This window comes from Heteronotia binoei, chromosome 2 (assembly GCF_032191835.1).
Source record: "Heteronotia binoei isolate CCM8104 ecotype False Entrance Well chromosome 2, APGP_CSIRO_Hbin_v1, whole genome shotgun sequence".
Lineage (NCBI taxonomy): Eukaryota > Metazoa > Chordata > Lepidosauria > Squamata > Gekkonidae > Heteronotia > Heteronotia binoei.
Window position 1 is genome coordinate 194192852 of NC_083224.1, and position 23314 is coordinate 194216165.

The 23314-nt window shown below is 48.6% G+C and overlaps 1 protein-coding gene across 7 annotated transcripts in view; it reads right to left on the bottom strand.

Moving 5' to 3' along the window:
- The window catches only part of TCF3 (transcription factor 3), a 181177-nt gene extending 165425 nt beyond the window's left edge, over positions 1 to 15752 (bottom strand). For all 7 annotated transcript variants that reach the window (XM_060232788.1, XM_060232787.1, XM_060232782.1 and 4 more), the window contains exon 1: positions 15652 to 15752. In XM_060232788.1, the coding sequence (XP_060088771.1) occupies positions 15652 to 15723 (72 nt within the window). In that variant the 5' untranslated portion in view covers positions 15724 to 15752. The remainder of the gene's footprint in view (positions 1 to 15651) is intronic.
- Between the last annotated feature and the right edge of the window lie 7562 nt (positions 15753 to 23314).

A 23314-nucleotide genomic window follows, 5' to 3' on the forward strand; every position in this document is an offset into this window, starting at 1 on the left:
AGGGGGAGGAAGGGAAAGGAGATTGTAGGCCGCTCTAAGACACTGTCCTTGAAAGGGTAGCTTCTGAGAGAGCTCTCTCAGCCCCACCCGCCTCACAGGGTGTCTGTTGTGGGGGGCGGGGGCAAGGTAAAGGAGATTGTGAGCCACTCTGAGACTCTTTGGAGTGGAGGGCGGGATATAAATCCAATATCATCTTCTTCTTTGTATTTCTCCCATGGGATCCAGGGAACTGGGCAAAGGAAGCTCTGGCTCTTTCCTTCCTCCCCCCAGGGAACCAGGAGGGGAAGGAGCCTCAGCCAATGGAGATAACAGAGGTTTTGCTCTGTTGCTCCTGTGCAATTGAGCAAGCCTTTTAAAGCAAGCTGTAATGCAGAAGGAAGCAAGATATAGGGAGAAAGAAGCAGATGACAGCTTAGGGACTTGATAGGAGCCCTTTGGGGGCCAGATTCGGCCCCCAAACTGCATGTTTGGCATCCTTGGCTTAAACTAAACTGCAGGATTGTTGGGAAAATACAGTGCAGGAGACAGGGAAAAGAACCAAAGTGGTGAACGCCATCATCATCCACCTCTCTCCTACCGGAAGGTTGTCCTTCCAAAACACACTTGAGCCTTCCGGCTTTACTGAACCAGCAGGTCTGTGAAAATAGATCTTATTTTGCTTCTCTCTCCCCAGCACTGGGAGAGGTTTTAAAAACCTGACACTTCCCTTACACACCCCGATGTCGCAAGCAGCCAACGCAAATTAAACCTGGATTATTATTTTAAAAGAAAGAGTGATAAGGATGATGGGAGCTTTGTGGGCCTGGTTGTCCGGATAAATTTTCTTCCTCCTCATTTTGTTATCCCTTGCATGCAACTGTGGCTCTCTCCTTTACACAGCTCGTGCACACCCTTGCCGTTGCAAGGAATTCTTCCCACATCGGGGAAGACAGGGGTGGAGAAGGAAATCCCCCTGCACATTAGAGAAAAAAACAGGGAAGAAAACCTAAGACCTTGATCTAAGACAGAGGTAACCTAAGGGCCTCATAGAATAAATGTTAGATGCTTGAAAGCCGCAAGACATGAACATCAGAAGGAAGGAAGGAGGGAGGGAGGGAAATAGATGGGGAAAGAGGTGGAAAGAAAACAACTTTAACTTTAAATGCTTTCTCCAAGCTGCCAGCTGGCTTGGCAAAATGATTTAAAGAGAGAAATGCCTTTCCCAAGTCAACCAACAGGGCGGTTGGGGCTTCGAGAGCCACACAATATGTGTGAAAGAGTCACAAGTTTGATCCCGCCTGACCTATGACTTCTTGCTCAATGCACGTGCTGCACTGGCCCAGCTGCTCACGACTGAACTGGGGCCGCCCTCAGGTTTAGACATGCAAATAAAGGAAACAGAGACCATCTACTCCAATCATATCCCTGCCCTTCCCCCAGAAGTAGCATCATCGCGCCGGGGATGTCGTGACAGGGGCGCTCTAGGACTCACGCTAAAAACCTCTATCGTACCATAGAGATTTACCGTGAATCCTAGAGTGTTTCCGGTATGATGCTCTAGGAATCGTGGAAAAACTTTACGGTACCACAGAGTTTATCATAAATCCTAGAGCGTCCCTAGCGTGACGTCCCCAGTGTGAAGACGTCACTTCCAGGTGGAGGGATTTGGCAACCCTAAGTCTGGTACTGTAGAGCTCCCCCACAATTTGCAGCTATCAGTGAGAACTAGGCCAAAAGTCTACAACCTAAAAGGCTTACCACATAATGGGAGGACTTGGGAGGGGAAAGTCAGAAGAGCATCTACAGAAAGGGACTTTTTGACAGGTGAACTACTGTCAAAGACCGTACAAGTACTTTACTTACTAGAACACTAATAAAGACATGGCTAAAATAGCAACTGCTATATACTTTCATAAACACATTTACGCAGGGGGTTTTTTGTGTAGAAAAAGCCCAGCAGGGACTCATCTGCATATTAGGCCACACCCCCTGACATCAGCATTGTTTCATGCAGGGCTTTTGTAGGAAAAGCCCAGCAGGGACTCATCTGCATATTAGGCCACACCCCCCTGACATCAGCATTGTTTCATGCAGGGCTTTTTTGTAGGAAAAGCCCAGCAGGGACTCATCTGCATATTAGGCCACACCCCCTGACATCAGCATTGTTTCATGCAGGGCTTTTTTGTAGAAAAAGCCCAGCAGGGACTCATCTGCATATTAGGCCACACCTCCTGACATCAGCATTGTTTCATGCAGGGCTTTTTTGTAGGAAAAGCCCAGCAGGGACTCATCTGCATATTAGGCCACACCCCCTGACATCAGCATTGTTTCATGCAGGGCTTTTTTGTAGGAAAAGCCCAGCAGGGACTCATCTGCATATTAGGCCACACCTCCTGACACATCATGCTGAATCAGAACTTTGGTTCATCAAGGTCAGTATTGTCTACTCATGCTGGAAGCAGCTGTCTAGGGTCACAGGCAGCCCTGCCAGATATTTTTAACTGGAGATGCTGGGAATTGAACCGGGGGACTTCCTACATGCCAAGCAGATGCTCTACCACTGAGCCATGGCCCCATCGATGATCAACAGGAAAGCAAAAACCCCTTCTGAACACTGTTCTATTAACATTAATGAGCCAAGAACCAGGTGTGTTGGTCTGAAGCAGGGGTGTTGAACTAATTTCTTATGAATCATAGAATCATAAGAGTTGGAACGGATCTCCAGGGTCATCTAGTCCAATCCCCTGCACAAGGCAGGAAACTCACAAATCCCTCCCCCTAAATTCACAGGATCAGCCTTGGTGTCAGATGGCCATCTAGCCTCTGCTTAAAAACCTCCAAGGAAGGAGAGCGCACCACCTCCCAAGGAGGAAGCCTGTTCCACTGAGGAATCGCTCTAACGGTCAGGAAGTTCATCCTAATGTTGAGCCGGAAACTCTTTTGATTAAGTTTCAACCCATTAGTTCTGGTCCTACCTTCTGGGGCCACAGAAAACAATTCCACACCATCCTCTATATGACAGCCTTCAAGCATTTGAAGATGGTGATCCTATCACCTCTCAGCCACCTCCTCTCCAGGCTAAACATGCTCAGCTCCTTCAACCTTTCCTCATAGGACTTGGTCTCCAGACCCCTCACCATCTTTGTTGCCCTTCTCTGGACCCGTTCCAGCTTGTGTATATCCTTCTTAAAATGTGGTGCCCAAAACTGAACACCATACTCCAGGTGAGGTCTTACCAGAGAAGAGTAAAGCGATACTATCACTTCACGTGACCTGGACACTATACCTCTGTTGATACAGCTCAAACTTGCATTTGCCTTTTTAGCCACGACATCACACTGTTGACTCATGTTCAGCGTGGTCCACTAAGACCTCTAGATCCTTTTTGCACATACTACTGCTAAGACAAGTCTCCCCCATCCTATAACCATGCATTGGATTTTTCCTACCTAAATGCAGAACTTTATTTATCCCTGTTAAAATTCATTTTATTGGTTTTAGCCCAGTTTTCCAGCCTATCAAGATCATCCTGTATACTGTTTCTGTCTTCTACTGCAGGGGTGGCCAACAGTAGCTCTCGAGATGTTTTTTTGCCTACAACTCCCATCAGCCCCAGCCATTGGCCATGCTGACTGGGGCTGATGGAAGTTGCAGGCAAAAAACATCTCGAGAGCTACCGTTGGCCACCCCTGTTCTACTGTATTTGCAATTCTTCCCCATTTAGTAGCATCTGAAAATTTAATAAGCATTCCCTCTATTCCTTCATCCAAAGATAAGAACATAAGAGAAGCCATGTTAGATCAGGCCAATGGCCCATCCAGTCCAACACTCTGTGTCACACAGTGGCCCCCCCAAAATTATATATATATATATATATATATATATATATATATATATATATATATATATATATATATATATATACACACACACACATATACATATATACACACACACACACATACACACACACACATATACACACTGTGGCTAATAGCCACTGATGGACCTCTGCTCCATATTTTTATCTAACCCCCTCTTGAAGGTGGCTATGCTTGTGGCCGCCACCACCTCCTGTGGCAGTGAATTCCACAAGTTAATCACCCTTTGGGTGAAGAAGTACTTCCTTTTATTCTTTCTAACCTGTCTGCTCAGCAATTTCATCGAATGCCCACGAGTTCTTGTATTGTGAGAAAGGGAGAAAAGTACTTCTTTCTCTACTTTCTCCATCCCATGCATTACCTTGTAAACCTCTATCATGTCACCCCGCAGATGTTGAACAAAATGTTGAACAAAACAGACCCCAGCACAGATTCTTGAGGGACTCCACTGGTCACTCCTCTCCAAGAGAATGAGGAACCATTCGCAAGCACTCTGTGGGTGCAATCTGTCAACCTGTTACAGATCTACTTAACGGTAGCAGGATCCAAACCATATTTTACCAACTTGTCAACAAGAATAGTATATGGAACTTTATCAAAAGCCTTACTGAAATCAAGATAAGCTATGTTTACAGCATTCCCCTGATCCAGCAAGGTAGTCACTTTCTCAAAAGAAGAGATCAGGTTAGTCTGACATGACTTGTTTTTGAGAAAACCATACAGGCTCTTAATAATCACAGCCATCTTGTCTAAATGTTCCAGGATTGACTGACTGACTGATTTGTTCTAAAACTTTTCCAGGTATAGATCCTCCTTTTTCCCCTTCTTGAAGATAGGGACAACATTCACACACCTCCAATCTTCTGGTACCTCTCCTGTTCTCCAAGAATTCTCAAAAATAATAGCCAGAGGCTCAGAAATTATGAGGGCTGGAACTGACATAATGAGATCTTGTTGGGCTGGGCCAAGCCAAGTGTTTACCTATTTAAGATTAGGTAGCAGAGATATAAACTTTATAAAGCACACAGACAAACACAAAGATTTTTTAAAAAGAAATTTAAAACATGCTTAAAACATTAGCACTCGTTGATCTTAAAGGTGCTTTCTTTGTAATTCTCCCATGGGATCCATGGAGCTGGCCAAAGAAAGCTCTGGCTCTTTCCTTCCTTCCCTAGGGGACCAGGAAGGGGAGGAGCCTCAGCCAATAGAAGGAAGAGAGGCTGAGATCTGTTTGCAGATTTGGGGAGTGAAGCCTAGGAAAGAGAAGATTTGGGGAAGGGAAGGACTCCAATGGTGTACAAGGCCTTAAGAGTCCCCCCATGGAGGCAGCCATTTTCTCCAGGGGAACTGATCTCTGTTGTCTGGAGATCAGTTATAATTCCATGAGATCTCCAGTCACCACATGGAGATTGGCAACCCAAATGCCAGCCCAAGTCTCAGCCTTTAAGGCATGCATTCTCCAGAGACTGACCCTCCAGTCTGGATATCTAGGGTTAGGAAACACCTGGAGATCTGGGGCGTGGAGCCTGGGAAGGAGGGGACTTCAGTTGGGTATAATGTCACACAACCCACGTCCAAAACAGCCATTTTCCCCAGGAGAATAAGAACATAAGAACACAACAGAAGCCCTGTTGGATCAGGCCAATGGCCCATCCAGTCCAATACTCTTATGTCACACAGTGGCCAAAAAAACCCAGGTGCCATCAGGAGGTCCATCAGTGGGGTCAGGACACTAGAAGCCCTCCCACTGTGCCCCTCCCACGCACCAAGAATACAGAGCATCACTTGCCCCAGGCAGAAGAACATAAGAGAAGCTCTGTCGGATCAGGCCAATGGCCCATCCAGTCCAACACTCTGTGTCACACAGTGGCCAAAAATCCCAGGTGCCATCAGGAGGTCCATAAGAACATAAGAGAAGCCATGTTGGATCAGGCCAATGGCCCATCCAGTCCAATACTCTGTGTCACACAGTGGCCAAAAAACCCAGGTGCCATCAGGAAGTCCATCAGTGGGGCCAGGACACCAGAAGCCCTCCTACTGTGCTTCCCACAAAGCACCCAGAATACAGAGCATCACTTGCCCCAGACAAAGTTCCAACAATACACTGTGGCTAATAGTCACTGATGGACCTCTGTTCCATATATTTATCCAAAGAATTGTTCTCTGTCGCCTGGAGATCAGTTTTAATTTTTTGTAATCTCCAGGCCGTGCCTGGAGGTTGGCAAGCCTACTACAAGTCTCACCAAGTAGATGGAGAAGATGCCACCAGACAATGCAGGAAAGAAGCCACCAGCTCAGCACCCGATTCCTTTCTGTACCGTCAAAAGGAAGGAACCACAGACCAAGGACTGTACTTTATGTGCACTAGGACCCAGAATATTCCTGGTGCTAAAAGTCAGGTGACCTCCAAGGACCAATCCTGTGCAACTGCCTCAGTCCCAGGCTGGGAGTGTTTCCCAGGGGTTCTCTTGGCTATAGGAATCTCCCCCTCCCCATATTACAGGCGTTTTCGCATAGACTGCCCAACATACTTTCAATGCACTTTGCAACTGAATTTCACTGCCTGAAATGGTAAAATCCACTTGCAAATAATCCCAGAAGTAGACTGAAGCGGCATTCTTTAGCATGTGTGAAAGTGCGTTTAGGGGTGTCAAACACATTCGTTATGAGGGCCGGATCTGACATAAATGAGACCTTGTTGGGCCAACCCTGTAGGTGTCGAATATGCAGTTTGGGGGCCAGATCAGGCCCCCAGAGGGCTCCTAGCAGGCCCCCAGACAACTGTCTTTCATCTGCTTTCTTCTCCCTATGTCTTGCGTCCTTCTGCATAACAGCTTGCTTTGCAAGGCCTGCTGATTTGCATAGCAGAACTACTGAGTGAAGCCTTCCTTCCTTCTATTGGCTGAGGCTCCTCCCCACCCAACTCCCTGGGGAAGGAAGGAAAGAGCCAGAGCTTCCTTTGCCCAGTTCCCTGAATCCCATCAGAAAGAGACAAAGCAACCACCTTTAAGACCAATGAATGCTAATGTTTTCAGCATGCTCTAAATTTTTTTTTTAAAGTATTTGTGTTTGTCTGTGTTCTCTGCTACCTAATCTTAAATAGGTACGCACGTAGCCTGACCTGACATGTCTCAGCCCAACTAGATGTGGTCCAGCCCAACAAGGTCTCTTTTATGTCAGATCCGGCCCTCATAAGAAATGAGTACAATACCCCTGCTGTATGTCATAAGATGTAATGCCAGGTAGCAGGAATATAAACTTTATAAAGGGCGCAAACACAATGAAAGATTTTTAAAAACTTAAAATAAAACATGATTAATTGATCAGCACTTGTTGGGCTTCTTTGTATCTCTCCCATGGAGTCCAGGGTACTGGGCAAAGGAAGCTCTGGCTCTTTCCTTCCTTCCCCAGGGGACCAGGAGGGGGAGGAGCCTCAGCCAATAGAAGAAAGAGAGGCTTGGCTCAGTAACTTTGCTGTGCAAATTGAGGGAGCCTGGCAAAGCAAGTTCTCCCTCCCCAAAGAAGGAGCCTCTGCCAATGGAGAAAATAGAGGCTTTGCTCTGTAGCTCCTGTGCGATTGAGCAAGCCTGGCAAAGCAAGCTGTGATGCAGAAGGAAGCAAGGGAGAGGGAGAAGGAAGCAGATGACAGCCAGTTGCTCGGGGGCCTGATGGGAGCCCTCCGGGGGCCTGATTTGACCCCCAGGCCACATGTTTGACACCCCTGTGCTAAATCATTAAGACAGAATAGGACTGTCTAATTCTGCACCCCCTTTTCAGGACACCATTGTGCTGTCTGTGGTGTCTTCTAGCCAGTGGGTCACACAGACAGGGCAGGCCCTGCTGCTAGAAGAGGAAGAAGTAGAAGAAATTGGATTTATATCCCGCCCTCCACTCCGAAGAGTCTCAGAGCGGCTCACAATCTCCTTTCCCTTCCTCCCCCACAACAGACACCTCACAGGGTGTCTGTTGTGGGGGAAGAAGGGAAAGGAGATTGTAGGCTGCTCTGAGACTCTGTCCTTGAAAGGGCAGCTGCTGTGAGAGCCCTCTCAGCCCCACCCACCTCACAGGTTGTCTGTTGTGGGGGAGGAAGGGAAAGGAGATTGTGAGCTGCTCTGAGACTCTTCGGAGTGGAGGGCGGGATATAAATCCAATATCTTCATCTACCTCACAGGGTGTCTGTTGTGGGGGAGGAAGGGAAAGGAGATTGTGAGCCGCTTTGAGACTCTTCAGAGTGGAGGGAGGGATATAAATCCAATATCTTCATCTACCTCACAGGGTGTCTGTTGTGGGAGAGGAAGGTAAAGGAGATTGTGAGCTGCTCTGAGACTCTTCAGAGTGGAGGGCGGGATATAAATCCAGTATCTTCATCTACCTCACAGGGTGTCTGTTGTGGGGGAGGAAGGGAAAGGAGATTGTGCGCCGCTCTGAGACTCTTCAGAGTGGAGGGCGGGATATAAATCCAGTATCTTCATCTACCTCACAGGGTGTCTGTTGTGGGGGAGGAAGGGAAAGGAGATTGTGAGCCGCTCTGAGACTCTTCGGAGTGGAGGGAGGGATATAAATACCTCATAGGATGTCTGTTGTGGGGGAGGAAGGTAAAGGAGATTGTGAGCCGCTCTGAGACTCTTCAGAGTGGAGGGAGGGATATAAATCCAATATCTTCATCTACCTCATAGGGTGTCTGTTGTGGGGAAGGAAGGTAAAGGCGATTGTGAGCCGCTCTGAGACTCTTCAGAGTGAAGGGCGGGAGATAAATCCAGTATCTTCATGTACCTCACAGGGTGTCTGTTGTGGGGGAGGAAGGGAAAGGAGATTGTGAGCCGCTCTGAGACTCTTTGGAGTGGAGGGCGGGATATAAATCCAATATCTTCATCTACCTCACAGGGTGTCTGTTGAGGGGGGAGGAAGGGAAAGGAGATTGTGAGCCGCTCTGAGACTCTTCGGAGTGGAGGGCGGGATATAAATCCAATTTCTTCTACTTCTTCCTCATTCCTCTTCCGAACTGTTCCCCCAAACACAGACTGACTTCACTACCCTTTAACCATCTTCCTGGATCACTCAACCATCCCAAACAGCTCAACTAGCCGTTCCGCCTCTCTGTCTTTCCACCAAAAGAACTACAAGCACTTTGCAAGGAGACACAAGCCGTCCGTTTATTTGCATTTGATTTTTTATCACGCTCTGCCTCTCGGGCAGCATCCGTGGTTCCCCTTTTCCCAACATTATCCTCACGACAGCCTTATGAAGTAGGTTAGACCAGGGGTGTCGAACCCATTTGTTACGGGGGCTGGATCTGACATAAATGAGACTTTGTTGGGCCAGGCCACGTGTGTACCTATTTAAGATTAGGTAGCAGAGATATAAACTTTTTAAAGGACACAAACACGATTAAAGATTTTTTTTAAAAAGAGTGTAAAATAAAGCACACTTAAAACATTAGCACTCGTTGGTCTTAAAGGTGTTTCCTCTGCCTCTCTCCCATGGGATCCAGGGAACTGGGCAAAGGAAGCTCTGGCTCTTTCCTTCCTTCCCCAGGGGACCAGGAAAGGAAAGAGCCTCAGCCAACAGAAAGGAGAGAGGCTTGGTTCAGTAGCTCTGCTGTGCAATTGAGAGAGCCTAGCAAAGCAAACTACCTCCCCCCCCTTCCTCCCCAAAGGAGGAGCATCAGCCAATGGAGAAAATACAGGTTTTGCTCTTTAGCCCCTATGCCACTGAACAAACCTTTCAAACAAGCTGTGATGCAGAAGGAAGCAAGAGAGAGGGAGAAGGAAGCAGATGATAGCCAGTTCCTCGGGGGCCTGATAGGAGCCCACTGAGTGCCTGATTTTGCCCCTGGGCCACATGTTTGACGCCCCTGGATTTGACTGTGTGTGTGTGTGTGTGTGTGTGTGCAAGAGAGAGATAAATACCCTGACAGAGATATCACCCAGAGCGCTTCATTCTTTGCAGGCAATACGGTTGCACTTGGGGTGGAATTACAGCGGGAGCTCCTTTGCATATTAGGCCACACCCCCCTGATGTAGCCAATCTTCCAAGAGCTTACAAGGCTCTTGGGTATGTGGCCTAATATGCAAAGGAGCTCCAGCTAGAATTCCACCCCTGATTGCCCTGTGCAAAAGTCACAAAGATACTCGGAGAAATGATTGGGATGTGGTCTTTACTAACCTGTTCAGTTTTTTGTAATTGGGCATGTTAACATTTTTAGCGTGTCATGGTAATGCTCAAACTCTGTTTAAATTCTGTTTTTTTTAGGTTGCTGGTTGGTTTTGCAACCGGAGTCTAGGGTTGCCGAGGCCAATTCAAGAAATATCTGAGGACTTTGGGGGTGGAGCCAGGAGCAAGGGTGTGACAAGCATCACTGAACTCCAAAGGGAGTTCTGGACATCACATTTAAAGGGACCGCACGCCTTTTAAATGCCTTCCCTCCATTTGGAAATAACGAAGGATAGGGGCACCTTCTTTGGGGGCTCATAGAAATGGACTCCCTGGTCCAATCTTTTTGAAACTTGGAAGGTAATTTGAGGAGAGGCATCAGATTCTATGCTGTAAATTTGGTGCCTCTATCTCCAAAAACAGCCCCCCTAGAGTCCCAGATACCCACAGATCAATTCTCCATTATACCCTATGGGAATTGGTTTCCTTAGGGAATAATGGAGTGCCCAGCAGACATCTCCCCCCCCCCCCCGCATTCTGATAACACTGAAGCGGGGGGAGGGCCTCCAAACCAGGAGATCCAGTGCCCTCACCTGGGGATTGGCAACCCTACCTGAATCCTATTTCATTATTTATTAAATGACCCATCTTGTTGATGGCATTGACTCACTTTGGGTAATCCACCTTGAGTCCAAATGAGAAAAGGTGGACTACAAATAACGTTCATAAATAAGTAAATGGCAGTAGGGAGATTTGAATTCAGGCCCCTCAGACTTATCCGAATCATCTAACTACTAGGCCAGATCATTGCCCCCCCAGGGACATTATAAATATGGTAAAAGGTAAAAAAGGTAAAGGCCGTCCCCTGTGCAAGCACCAGTCATTTCCAACTCTGGGGTGATGTTGCTTTCACAACGTTTTCACGGCAGACTTTTTACGGGGTGGTTTGCCATTGCCTTCCCCAGTCCTCTACGCTTTTCCCCCAGCAAGCTGGGTCCTCATTTTATAGACCTCAGAAGGATGGAATGCTGAGTCAACCTGGAGCTGGCTACCTGAACCCAGCTTCCACTGGGATCTAAGTCAGGTTGTGAGCAGAGAGCTCAGACTGCAGTGCTGCAGCTTTACCACTCTGCGCCATGGGGCATGCAACCCCCGGCATCTCCAGGTAAAAGAGTCAGGTATCGGGAAGGACCATTTTTTGTTCCTCTGAAGGATCTATGCAGCTTTGGATGCACAGCACCAGTCGTTTCCAACTCTGGGGTGACGTTGCATCACGATGTTTTCATGGCAGACTTTTTACAGGGTGGTTTGCCGTTGCCTTCCCCAGTCCTCTACACTTTCCCCCCAGCAAGCTAGGGGACTCATTTGACCGACTTCAGAAGGATGGAAGGCTGAGTCAACCTGGAGCCGGCTACCTGAACCCGGCCGCTGTGCAAGCACCAGCTGTTTCCGACTCTGGGGTGACACTGCATCACGATATTTACATACCGGGTTCGCTACAAAGTGCTGGTTATCACCTTTAAAGCCCTATATGGCTGAGGACCTGCCTACCTGAGGGGACCGTCTCTCCCCATATGAACCCCAGAGAGCCCTGAGGTCAGCTGGGAAGAACCTGCTGACTATCCCCGGGCCGAAAGAGGTAAAGCTACAGAGCACCCGCGATCGGGCTTTCTCTGTTATGGCTCCACGCCTATGGAACCAGCTTCCGGAAGAGGTGCGGGCCCTGCGGAGTCTCGACCAATCCGCAGGGCCTGCAAGACCATCCTTTTTAGGTTGGCCTTGCAGACTGCTGACTATGGATCGCTGAATAATGGATCCGCCAAAATGATTTGGCCTCGGTGATCTCTGCTTCTATGCAAACTGACAGAATAGCGCCAGGAATATCACCATATACTGTCAAAATATGTTAAATGTGAATCAGAATGGTTTTAAGACCATGTTGATTTTAAAGCCAGTTTGGTGTAGTGGTTAAGTGTGCAGACTCTTATCTGGGAGAACCGGGTTTGATTCCCCCACTCCTCCACTTGCACCTGCTGGAATGGCACTTGGGTCAGCCAGAGCTCTGGCAGAGGTTGTCCTTGAAAGGGCAGCTTCTGTGAGAGCCCTCTCCAGCCCCACCCACCTCACAGGGTGTCTGTTGTGGGGAGAGAAGGTAAAGGAGATTGTGAGCCGCTCTGAGACTCTTCAGAGTGAAGGGCGGGATATAAATCCAATATCTTCATCTACCTCACAGGGTGTCTGTTGTGGGGGAGGAAGGGAAAGGAGATTGTGAGCCGCTCTGAGACTCTTCGAGTGGAGGCGGGATATAAATCCAATATCTTCTTCTTCTTTGTATAACTACTGTATTGTATAATTATTCTACGAATGTTGTTAGCCGCCCTGAGACTGCCTCGGCGGGGAGGGCGGGATATAAATAAAATTTTATTATTATTATTATTATTATTATTATTATTATTATTATTATTATTATTATTATTATTATTTTCACAGCAGACTTTTTACGGGGTGGTTTGCCATTGCCTTCCTCGGTCATCTACACTTTCCCCCTAGCAAGCTGGCACTCATTTGACCGACCTCGGAAGGATGGAAGGCTGAGTCAACCTTAAGCCGGCTACCTGAAAACCAGCTTCCGCCCGGATCAAACTCAGGTCGTGAGCAGAGAGTTTGGACTGCAGTACTGCAGCTTTGCCACTCTGCGCCACGGGGCTCTCATAAACATGGTAACCACCTACTAAATAAGTCTGTACTTTCCCCCAAGGGGTTGGAAAAAGGCAGAAGAGAGCGAGACCGCTATTCCCTTGCAACACACTGCACACGGGCAAGCGTATCAAAGCACAGACGTATTTGCAAGCAGGCACAAATGCACGCACAAATCCAGGGCAGCGTTCCTAGAACCGCGTGGGAGACTGCTGCAAAGGGTTCGTGGAAACCCTGTGGACTACAATTCCCATGATGCAGTGTAACACGCAAAGCCATCAACGGCTCATTAGCAAGCGCCCCAAACTGCAAGGAGTCCAGCCAAAATGCAACAAGAGAAGCAATTCCACTTGAGTGGAACCCCAAATTTGACTCTAAACATGCATTCTGAAGGGACTACAATGCACTAAAATCCTGGCTGGCTGGAACAGAAAAAAACGCGAAACGGGGCGGGGGAATCTACCGCCGTTATCTCTCATGATGACCGGGTGGCTTTTTCTCCTCCGCCTCTCTCCAGTTCGCTCAAAGTGTCCCTTATCTTCAAAAGCCAAGCCCACACACACTTGACAACTTCAGCTGGCATGACACAAACTTCCCCGGGGTCAGTTCCGCCTGCCAGTTTTCACTACAGCTGGCAGACAAACCCCGGTTTTGCCTCCGCAATTGCCCTGTCCCATTGAACAAGCGGAGGGGCAGAAAGAAAACACCGTGCACTGAATGGGGCACCACGAAAACTGGGAAGCGTGAGGGGAGCAGAGGAAAACCCACTGAGCCATAATGCTCCATGACACACAGACAGACAAACATAGAGACACAGAGTTGGAAGGGACCATGCAGGCCATCTAGTCCAGCCCCCTGCTCCATGAAGGATCAGCCTAGAAAAGGGGGTGGCCAAACTGTGGCTCGGGAGCCACATGTGGCTCTTTCACACGCACAGTGTGGCTCTCAAAGCCCCCATAACCCCATCAGCCAGCTTGGAGAAGGCATTCTCTCTTTAAATCGCTTCTCCAAGCCAAACCAAGCCATCCAGCAGCTTGGAGAAGGCATTTAAAGTTAAAGTTGCTTTCTTTCCACCTCACCCTCCCTCCCGGCGCTCAAACATCTGACATTTTATGTGGCTCTTACATTAAACAGGTTTGGCCACCCCTGGCTTAGAACATCCCCGCCAAGTTATTTCTCCAGCCACTGCTTAAAGATTGGCAGCGATGACTGATGGGAGCGGGGGGCAGCAGTCTCCGTTTGGAAGAAAACGAAAAAGGAGAAAGATTCATGGGCACAATCCAGAACATCGCTCTCAAATCAAAAAGAGAGCAAGAGGGGGGAAAGGGAGGTGTCCTAATTCAGGACCTCCAACACACTGATGCACAAGTTTGCAGACACACACACACACAGGGCAAGCATGAACCTTCAGTGCCTCGATCAAAAGCGGTACGAGCACAGGCTGCGGGGTGCGACTTTAACACTCCCTTTTTAAAAAAAGGATCTTGAGCATGGGAGATCCATTACTATGAGAGTATCCTGAATATCCCCATATCATCCCACCCACCCCGTGAATAGTTGGCAAATCTTTGCAAACTAAGGGTTCTTAGTGGATCATACGCTGAACATGAGTCAACAGTGTGATGCGGTGGCTAAAAAGGCAAATGCAATTTTGGGCTGTATCAACAGAAGCCTAGTGTCCAGATCACGTAATGTGATGGAATCGCTTTACTTTGCTCTGGTAAGACCTCCCCTGCAGTACTGGGTTCAGTTTTGGGCACCGCATTTTAAGAAGGATCTAGACAAGCTGGAATGGGTCCAGAGGAGGGCGACGAAGATGGTGAGGGGTCTGGAGACCAAGTCCTATGAAGAAAGGTTAAAGGAGCTCGGCATGTTTGGCCTGGAGAGGAGGCGGCTGAGAGGTGATAGGATCACCATCTTCAAGAACTTGAAGGGCTGTCCTATATAGGATGGGTGGGATTGTTTTCTGTGGCCCCGGAAGTTAGGACCAGAACCAATGCGTTGAAATTAAATGAAAGGAGTTTCCAGCTCAACATTAGGAAGAAATTCCTGACCATTAGAGCGATTCCTCAGTGGAACAGGCTTCCTTGGGAGGTGATGGGCTCTCCTTCCTTGGAGGTTTTTAAATAGAGGCTAGATGGCCATATGACAGCAATGAAGATCCTGTGAATTTAGGAGGAGGTGTTTGTGGATTTTCTGAATTGTGCAGGGGGGTTGGACTAGATGACCCTGGAGGTCCCTTCCAACTCTACGATTCTGTGATTCCATAGGGGACGCCCCCCCCCCCGCCCCCGCAACAAAACAGCCCTCTGAAAACCTGGAAAAGCCAAAGGGGAAACAGCCGAAAGATCAAGTTATTCCAAGCAGGGCTTTATTTTTGCAGCAGGAACTCCTTTGCATATTAGGCCACACCCCTGGATGTAGCCAATCCTCCAAGAGCTTAGAGAGCTCCTCATACAGGGCCTGCTGTAAGCTCCAGGAGGATTGGCTACATCAGGGGTGTGTGGCCTAGTATGCAAAGGAGCTCCTGCTACAAAAAAAGCCCGGATTCCAAGAATCGACAGGCAGATTTCTTTTTTGTCACCTGCATTTTGCAGAAGCCTTTAAAAAACAAAACAAAACAGGGAGGCAAGAATCACAGCGATTGCCCGTAACTCGTAGCCTCCCCGTCTGTCATCTCCAAGGTTTCAAAACAAGAGGACCATAGCAATTACGAATCCCCCTCGGTCCTGCCACGGCAGAACAAACAAGTGAAACGAGGGTTGCCTTCCTGTTGAACACGGCCTCCAAAGTTCTCCCCCCCCCCCCCCGCCCCGCACAACTCGGTTCACCTCCCGAGAATGGGGGCGGTTGAAGGGGGAAATGGAGACGCCAAACTCCTCTCTGTCCCACAAACCTCTCTGCCCTCCCCCCTCCACCAGCCCTCCCCTTCCTCGCTCACCATGCTGAAGTCGAGAAGGTCGCTCAGCTCTTTGTCCGTTCCTGCGGCTGCCATTCTCTGTTGCTGGTTCATATTCCCACCGATTCAGCAGAGCCGGCCCTTTAAAAAGTTGTCATAAATAAAAGCGGGGGGGGGGGGGGAGAGAAATGAAGAAAGAGACGGGGAGACAGGTTTTATTAAAACAGAGGAAGGAAGCCGCCAATAAAACAATGATCTATATATTTGCAAGATTTCCCTTCCTGAAATATAAACCCCAGCCTGGGCAAAACCTCTTGGCCAAAAACAAGCCCTCCCCACCGGCTGGCTGAACACACACACACACACACACACCACGCACACACACACACACAAACAGGAGTTTGCTTTGTCTGTGCCAATTTTTTTTTGGACATTCGAGCCAGCCTGCCGCAGCCAAACAGGAAAATTTGCCAGAGTTGGGAATCAAACTCCACACTCGTTTTCAGCTAAAAATTCTGGATGGGAGATTGCTTTTCTCTGGGCTTCCTACAGCTCAGGATATCAGAGTTTGCCAGTCTGGGAGCAAAGTATCTTTTAAAATCTACTTTCCCTCTGCCCTGCTCATGACCACTTGTTTTAAACTTTCTTTCAAAATAATAATAATAATAATAATAATAATTTCAGCCACTGCAATAAAGATACTAGGCCATAGGAAGCGATGGTCATCTTGGGAGATAGGGAAGGGAGAAAACAGTCGGATAACACGAAGGAGCAGAAGTTCATTCCAGAAACATTGGGGAAGAGAAACACCACGAATGGATAACTGTGCTCCCCCCCCCCCCCCAAGTCTTGAAAGCAAGTTCCCAGAAGTTAAATTCGTGGTCATGTCCGTCTTCCCACACAACATGTGGCCGGAGATAACTAAACAAACTGATAACGTTTCCCTGCAATTTCGGTGAGGGTAGCTAGGCAGGCCTGCAATAGAAAAACCCGATCCAAGTCCAGAGACACCTTAGAAACCAACGAACATAAGAACATAAGAGAAGCCATGTTGGATCAGGCCAATGGCCGATCCAGTCCAACACTCTGTGTCACACAGTGGCCAAAAAACCCAGGTGCCATCAGGAGGTCCACCAGTGAGGCCAGGACACTAGAAGTCCTCCCACTGTGCCCCTCCCACGCACCAATAATACAGAGCATCACGGCCCCAGACAGAGAGTTCCAACAATACGCTGTGGCTAATATCCGCTGATGACTTCTGCTCTAGATGTTAATCCAATCCCATCTTGAAGCTATGCTTGCAGCCGTCACTACCTCCTGTGGCAGTGCATTCCACATGCTAATCACCCTTTGGGTGAAGAAGTCTGGTACTTCCTTTTATCCATTCTAACCCGACTGCTCCACAATTTTATTGAGTGCTCATGAGTTTTTGTACTGTGGAAAAAGGACTTCTTTCTCTACTTTCTGTTGTAAGCCACCCTGAACTCCGCTTGCAGGGACGGAAGGCCTAATTATTAGGTGTCAAATTAATTTTTTATGAAGGCCGGATCCGACATAAATGAGACCTTGTTGGGCTGGGCCATGTTGGGCCTGGCCAAGCGTGTACCTGTTTAAGATTAGGTAGCAGCGACAAACTTTCTAAAGGACACAGACCAACACAATTACATACTTAAAAAAAAAAAAACTTAGAACATGCTTAAAACATTAGCACTCATTGGTCTTAGAGGTGCTTTCTTTGTCTCTTTTCTCATGGGATCCAGGGAACTGGGCAAAGGAAGCTCTGGCTCCTTCCTTCCTTCCCCAGGGGACCAGGAGGGGGAGGAGCCTCAGCCAATAGAAGGAAGAGAGGCTTGGCTCAGTAGCTCTGCTGGGCAATTGAGAAAGCTTGGCAAAGCAAGCTATCCCTCCTGCACCTTCCTCCCCAAGGGGGGAGCCTCAGCCAATGGAGAAAATAGAGGCTTTGCTCTGTAGCTGCTGTGTGATTGACACAAACACAAGTAAAGGTCGCAAACACCACTAAAGATTTTTTAAAACTTAAAATAAAACATGATTAATTGATCAGCACTTGTTGGTCTTAATGGTGCTTTCTTTGTATCTCTCCCATGAAGTTCAGAGAACTGGGCAATGGAAGCTCTGGCTCTTTCCTTCCTTCCCCAGGGGACCAGGAGGAGTCTCAACCAATAGAAGGAAGAAAGGGTTGGCTCAATAGCTCTGCTGTGCGATTGAGAGAGCCTGGCAAAGCAAGCTATCCCCCCTTTCCTCCCCAAGGGGGGGGGTCTCAGCCAATGGAGAAAATAGAGGCTTTGCTTTGTAGCTCCTGTGCGATTGAGCAAGCCTCGCAAAGCAAGCCATTACACAGAAGGAAGCAAGAGAGGGGAAAACGGAAGCAGATGACAGCCAGTAGCTCGGGGGCCTGATTCGGCTCCCAAGCCACATGTCCGAACCTCTGACCTAATAAATCGAATTCAATAAATAAATAAAAGTGTGCCGCATATCTCAGCGTCGCCTGCCCTGAACAGGAGTTGCTCTTCAGGGTTTGAAAAGCAAGGAAGCAAAATGCAACAGCAGATGCACACTGCAGATCCCAAACCCAACAAACAACTCTACAAAAAGACAACATATCAATAAGAAATATTAGACTCACATATGTTTGTGGCTGCTAAATTTGCAATAGCCCTAGTCTGGAAGCAGCAATCTCCTCCCCCATGACGGATTTGGTGGTTGAAATTCTGGGATTATTTTGTTTTGGATAAGCTTACTTATGATTTAGACCCCCATCGTTCTCAACAAATTGCTTCCCTGAGTTTTATAGAAAAATGGCGTCCCTTTATAGACAAAGTGTTAGCTGATAACAATATTCCTAGTAACTCATACCATGCTATACTGATGTCATGTCAATTGTTGTTGTAATTTTGCTCTAAGATGGCCTATGGTGTACGCACCTACTTCCCTGTTCTGTATTGGTACTTGGTGCACGCTTACTGATTTGTTGATGTATTTGTACCATGTTTCTCAATTCAATAAAGCATTTAAATTTTTTTTTAAAGAAATAAATATCTATATTAATCAAACAGTATACGCCGGGCTTTTTTGGGGGGGGGGGCAGGAACGCACCACAGTTCTTGCTGGCTTGGTGTCAGGGGGTGTGACCTAATATGCAAATGAGTTCCTGATGGGCTTTTTCTACCCCAAAAAGCCCTGGGTGTAACTCATTCATATTCAACAAGAATTCATATTCGCCAACTGCATCAGGCTTATCGTGGTGCATGCCCTGTGGCAAAGTCCGAGCTCTCTGCTAACAACCTGAGTTGGATCCCGGCGGAAGCTGGGTTCAGGTAGCCAGCTCCAGGTTGACTCAGCCTTCCATCCTTCTGAGGTCGGTAAAATGAGTACCCAGCTTGCTGGGGGCGGGGAAGTGTAGAGGACTGGGGAAGGCAATGGCAAACCACCTCATAAAAAGCCTGCCGTGAAAATGTCATGATGTGACGTCACCCCAGAATTGGAAACGACTGCTGCTTGCACAGGGGTCTTCCTTTACCTTTTTACTATCATGGTACATCCAAAGCTGCATAGATCCTTCAGAGGAGCAAAATATGGTCCTTCCAAAACCTGACTCTTTTAACTGGAGATGCCGGGGATTGAACCTTCAACCTTCTGCACACCAAGCAGGTGCTCCACCCCTGTAGCACACTCAGTATCCATGCCAGAATAAATCCACTGATTTGCCAAAGGTCATTGGACCCCGGCGGTGGGAAGGGAAAGAGCTTTTTTCCCCACCATTCCTCTGAATTAAATGGATGGAGGCTGAAGAGTCAGGGGAGAAACAGGAAAAACACCAAGCTACGGTAACGACCCTGCGGAACTCACTGCCACCGGGTGCCTCAACGGGCCACTAGATTAGGGAGCTAGCCGAATGCATGGGTTTTCAATGGCTGTTGAGGAAGAATAGCTGAATGGAATTTCCGTATTCAGAAGCAGGGTACCACTATGTTCAGGGAGGTGAAACAACAACAGCGATCCCATAGGGCTCTTCTTATGTGCTTATGACAACTCAGAACAAGTGTGAAGAATTGCAGATTTATACCCCACCCTTCTCTCTGAATCAGAGACTCAGAGTGGCCTACAATCTCCTTTCCCTTCCTCCCCCACGACAGACACCCTGTGAGGCGGGTGGGGCTGACAGAGCTCTCCCAGAAGTTGCCTTCTCAAGGACAGAATCTCAGAGCAGCTTACAATTTAGTTTCTCTTCCTCCCGCACAACAGACACTCTGTGAGGCAGGTGGGACTGAGAGAGCTCTCCCAGAAGCTGCCATTTCAAGGACAGAGTCTCAGAGCGGCCTACAATCTCCTTTCCCTTCCTCCCCCACAACAGACACCCTGTGAGGAGGGTGGGGCTGAGAGAGCTCTCCCAGAAGTTGCCTTTTCAAGGACAGAATCTCAGAGCAGCTTACAATTTAGTTTCCCTTCCTCCCGCACAACAGACACTCTGTGAGGCGGGTGGGGCTGAGAGAGCTCTCCCAGAAGCTGCCATTTCAAGGACAGAGTCTCAGAGCAGCCTACAATCTCCTTTCCCTTCCTCTCCCACAACACACACCCTGTGAGGAGGGTGGGGCTGAGAGAGCTCTCCCAGAAGTTGCCTTTTCAAGGACAGAGTCTCAGAGCAGCCTACAATCTCCTTTCCCCTTCCTCTCCCACGACACACACCCTGTGAGGAGGGTGGGGCTGAGAGAGCTCTCCCAGAAGTTGCCATTTCAAGGACAGAGTCTCAGAGCAGCCTACAATCTCCTTTCCCTTCCTCTCCCACGACACACACCCTGTGAGGAGGGTGGGGCTGAGAGAGCTCTCCCAGAAGTTGCCTTTTCAAGGACAGAGTCTCAGAGCAGCCTACAATCTCCTTTCCCCTTCCTCTCCCACGACACACACCCTGTGAGGAGGGTGGGGCTGAGAGAGCTCTCCCAGAAGTTGCCATTTCAAGGACAGAGTCTCAGAGCAGCCTACAATCTCCTTTCCCTTCCTCTCCCACGACACACACCCTGTGAGGAGGGTGGGGCTGAGAGAGCTCTCCCAGAAGTTGCCTTTTCAAGGACAGAGTCTCAGAGCAGCCTACAATCTCCTTTCCCCTTCCTCTCCCACGACACACACCCTGTGAGGAGGGTGGGGCTGAGAGAGCTCTCCCAGAAGTTGCCTTTTCAAGGACAGAGTCTCAGAGCAGCCTACAATCTCCTTTCCCCTTCCTCTCCCACGACACACACCCTGTGAGGAGGGTGGGGCTGAGAGAGCTCTCCCAGAAGTTGCCTTTTCATGGACAGAGTCTCAGAGCGGCCTACAATCTCCTTTCCTTTCCTCCCGCACAACAGACACCCTGTGAGGTGGGTGGGGCTGGAGAGGGCTCTCACAGCAGCTGCTGTTTCAAGGACAACCTCTGCCAGAACTATGGCTGACCCAAGGCCATTCCAGCAGGTGCAAGTGGAGGAGTGGGGACTCAAACCTGGTTCTCCCAGATAAGAGTACAAGCAGAACCACTACACCAAACTGGCATAGAAGAAGAGGCCCCTCCTCTGTAGCTCAGTGATGCTTTGCATGCAGAAGGTCCCAGGTTCAATCCCCAGCATCTTCGGTTGAAAGGACCAGGTTGGAGGTGATGGGAAAGACCCTGGAGAGTCGCTGCCAATCTGAGCAGATATTGACCCTGGACTGATTCGGTATAAGGCTTCAACGGCTGCCTTTGGATGGCTGAGTTTAACTGTGCCCTTCTCCAGGCCTTTTGTTTTGTAGCAGGAACTCTTTTGCATATTAGGCCACACACCCCTGGATGTAGCCAATCCTCCAAGAGCTTACAGTGCTCTTCTTACAGGGCCTGCTGTAAGCTCCAGGAGGACTGGCTACGTCAGGAGTGTGTGGCCTAATATGCAAAGGAGTCCCTGCTACAAAAATCTCTTCCCTATTTGTCCTATTAGGGATCTACGCAAGCAGTTAGTCCATAACAAGTAGCTGCTACCCGGGAATTGTCTGGGGAACAGCAAAACTCGCGATCCAAGCCAATCTGCAACATTTTTAGGCATACATCTTGTCCTTAGAATCATAGAACAGGAAGGGACCTCCAGGGTCATCTAGTCCAACCCCCTGCACATTGCGAGAAACGCACAAACACCTCCCCCTAAATTCACAGGATATTCATTCCTTCTTTTTTTTACATGTTTTGTATGCTTTCGTGGGGTGGGAGGCTCATGAGAGCACTGGAAGCAGAGCTTGCCAGCATGCGTCTTTAAGATCAAGACAACGGTTTTTAACAACCCCCAAATTGGTACCGTGACATGGGAGAAGTGGAGACTGCGCCCCTCTGCTTTGTGATGGCTTTTTATGATAGTCCCCAGCAGTGTTCCCTCTAAGCTGAGTTAGCATGAGCTAGTTCCCAGATTTTTAGCCTCCAGCTCACTCACTTCTGTCTTCACTCAGGATGATCCCAGAGCTCACTAATTGATGAAGGAGCTCACGACTTTAATGCCAGTAGCTCACAAGTAGAATTTTTGCTCAGAAGGCTTTGCAGCTTAGAAGGAAAATTGGTCCCCAGGGCATTTTTGTAGTAGGAACTCCTTTGCATATTAGGCCACACCCCACTGATGTAGCCAATCCTCCTGGAGCTTACAGCAGGCCCTGTACGAAGAGCCCTGTGAGGAATTCTAGCAGGACCTCCTTTGCCTATTAGGCCACACACCCCTGATGTAGCCAATCCTCCTGGAGCTTACAGCAGGCCCTGTACGAAGAGCCCTGTAAGGAATTCTAGCAGGACCTCCTTTGCATATTAGGCCACATCCCCCTGATGTAGCCAATCCTCCTAGAGCTTCCATTAGGCCCTGTGCTAAGAGCCCTGTAAGGGATTCTAGCAGGACCTCCTTTGCATATTAGGCCACATCCCCCTGATGTAGCCAATCCTCCTGGAGCTTACAGCAGGCCCTGTACGAAGAGCCCTGTGAGGAATTCTAGCAGGACCTCCTTTGCATATTAGGCCACATCCCCCTGATGTAGCCAGTCCTCCTGGAGCTTCCAGTAGGCCCTGTGAGAAGAGCCCTGTAAGGAATTCTAGCAGGACCTCCTTTGCATATTAGGCCACTCCCCCCGGATGTAGCCAATCCTCCTGGAGCTTCCAGTAGGCCCTGTACTAAGAGCCCTGTGAGGAATTCTAGCAGGACCTCCTTTGCATATTAGGCCACTCCCCCCGGATGTAGCCAATCCTCCTGGAGCTTACAATAGGCCCTGTACTAAGAGCCCTGTAAGCTCCTGGAGGACTGGCTATATCGGATGTGTGTGTGTTTGTGTGTGGTCTAATATGCAAAAAAAAGGGGAGTTCCTGCTACAAAAAAAAGCGCCCTGATTTGGTCCCATTTTAGGATCATATCGGCTACCAGGAAAGATTATTGCCATTTTCACCCTGCCCCCCCCCGATCCTGGGTGGGGGGTGTGTGTCAAGATGAGGGCACGCTGCATTATTAAAATGGAGCGATGTTCCAGCTCTGAGGAAAATACCCAGGGCTTTGCAGAAACAAAATTGCCAATCCCTTCCCCCGCCTTGCAGGCATTACCGAGAAAGAACCAGGAGGAAAAAGAGAATTTTAAAAAAAGGAGTCACTTGATATCCTGAGACCTTAGTATTTGTTAAGCATATCTCCATTTGGAGGGGGGAGGGGGGGGCTAAAAACAAACACTT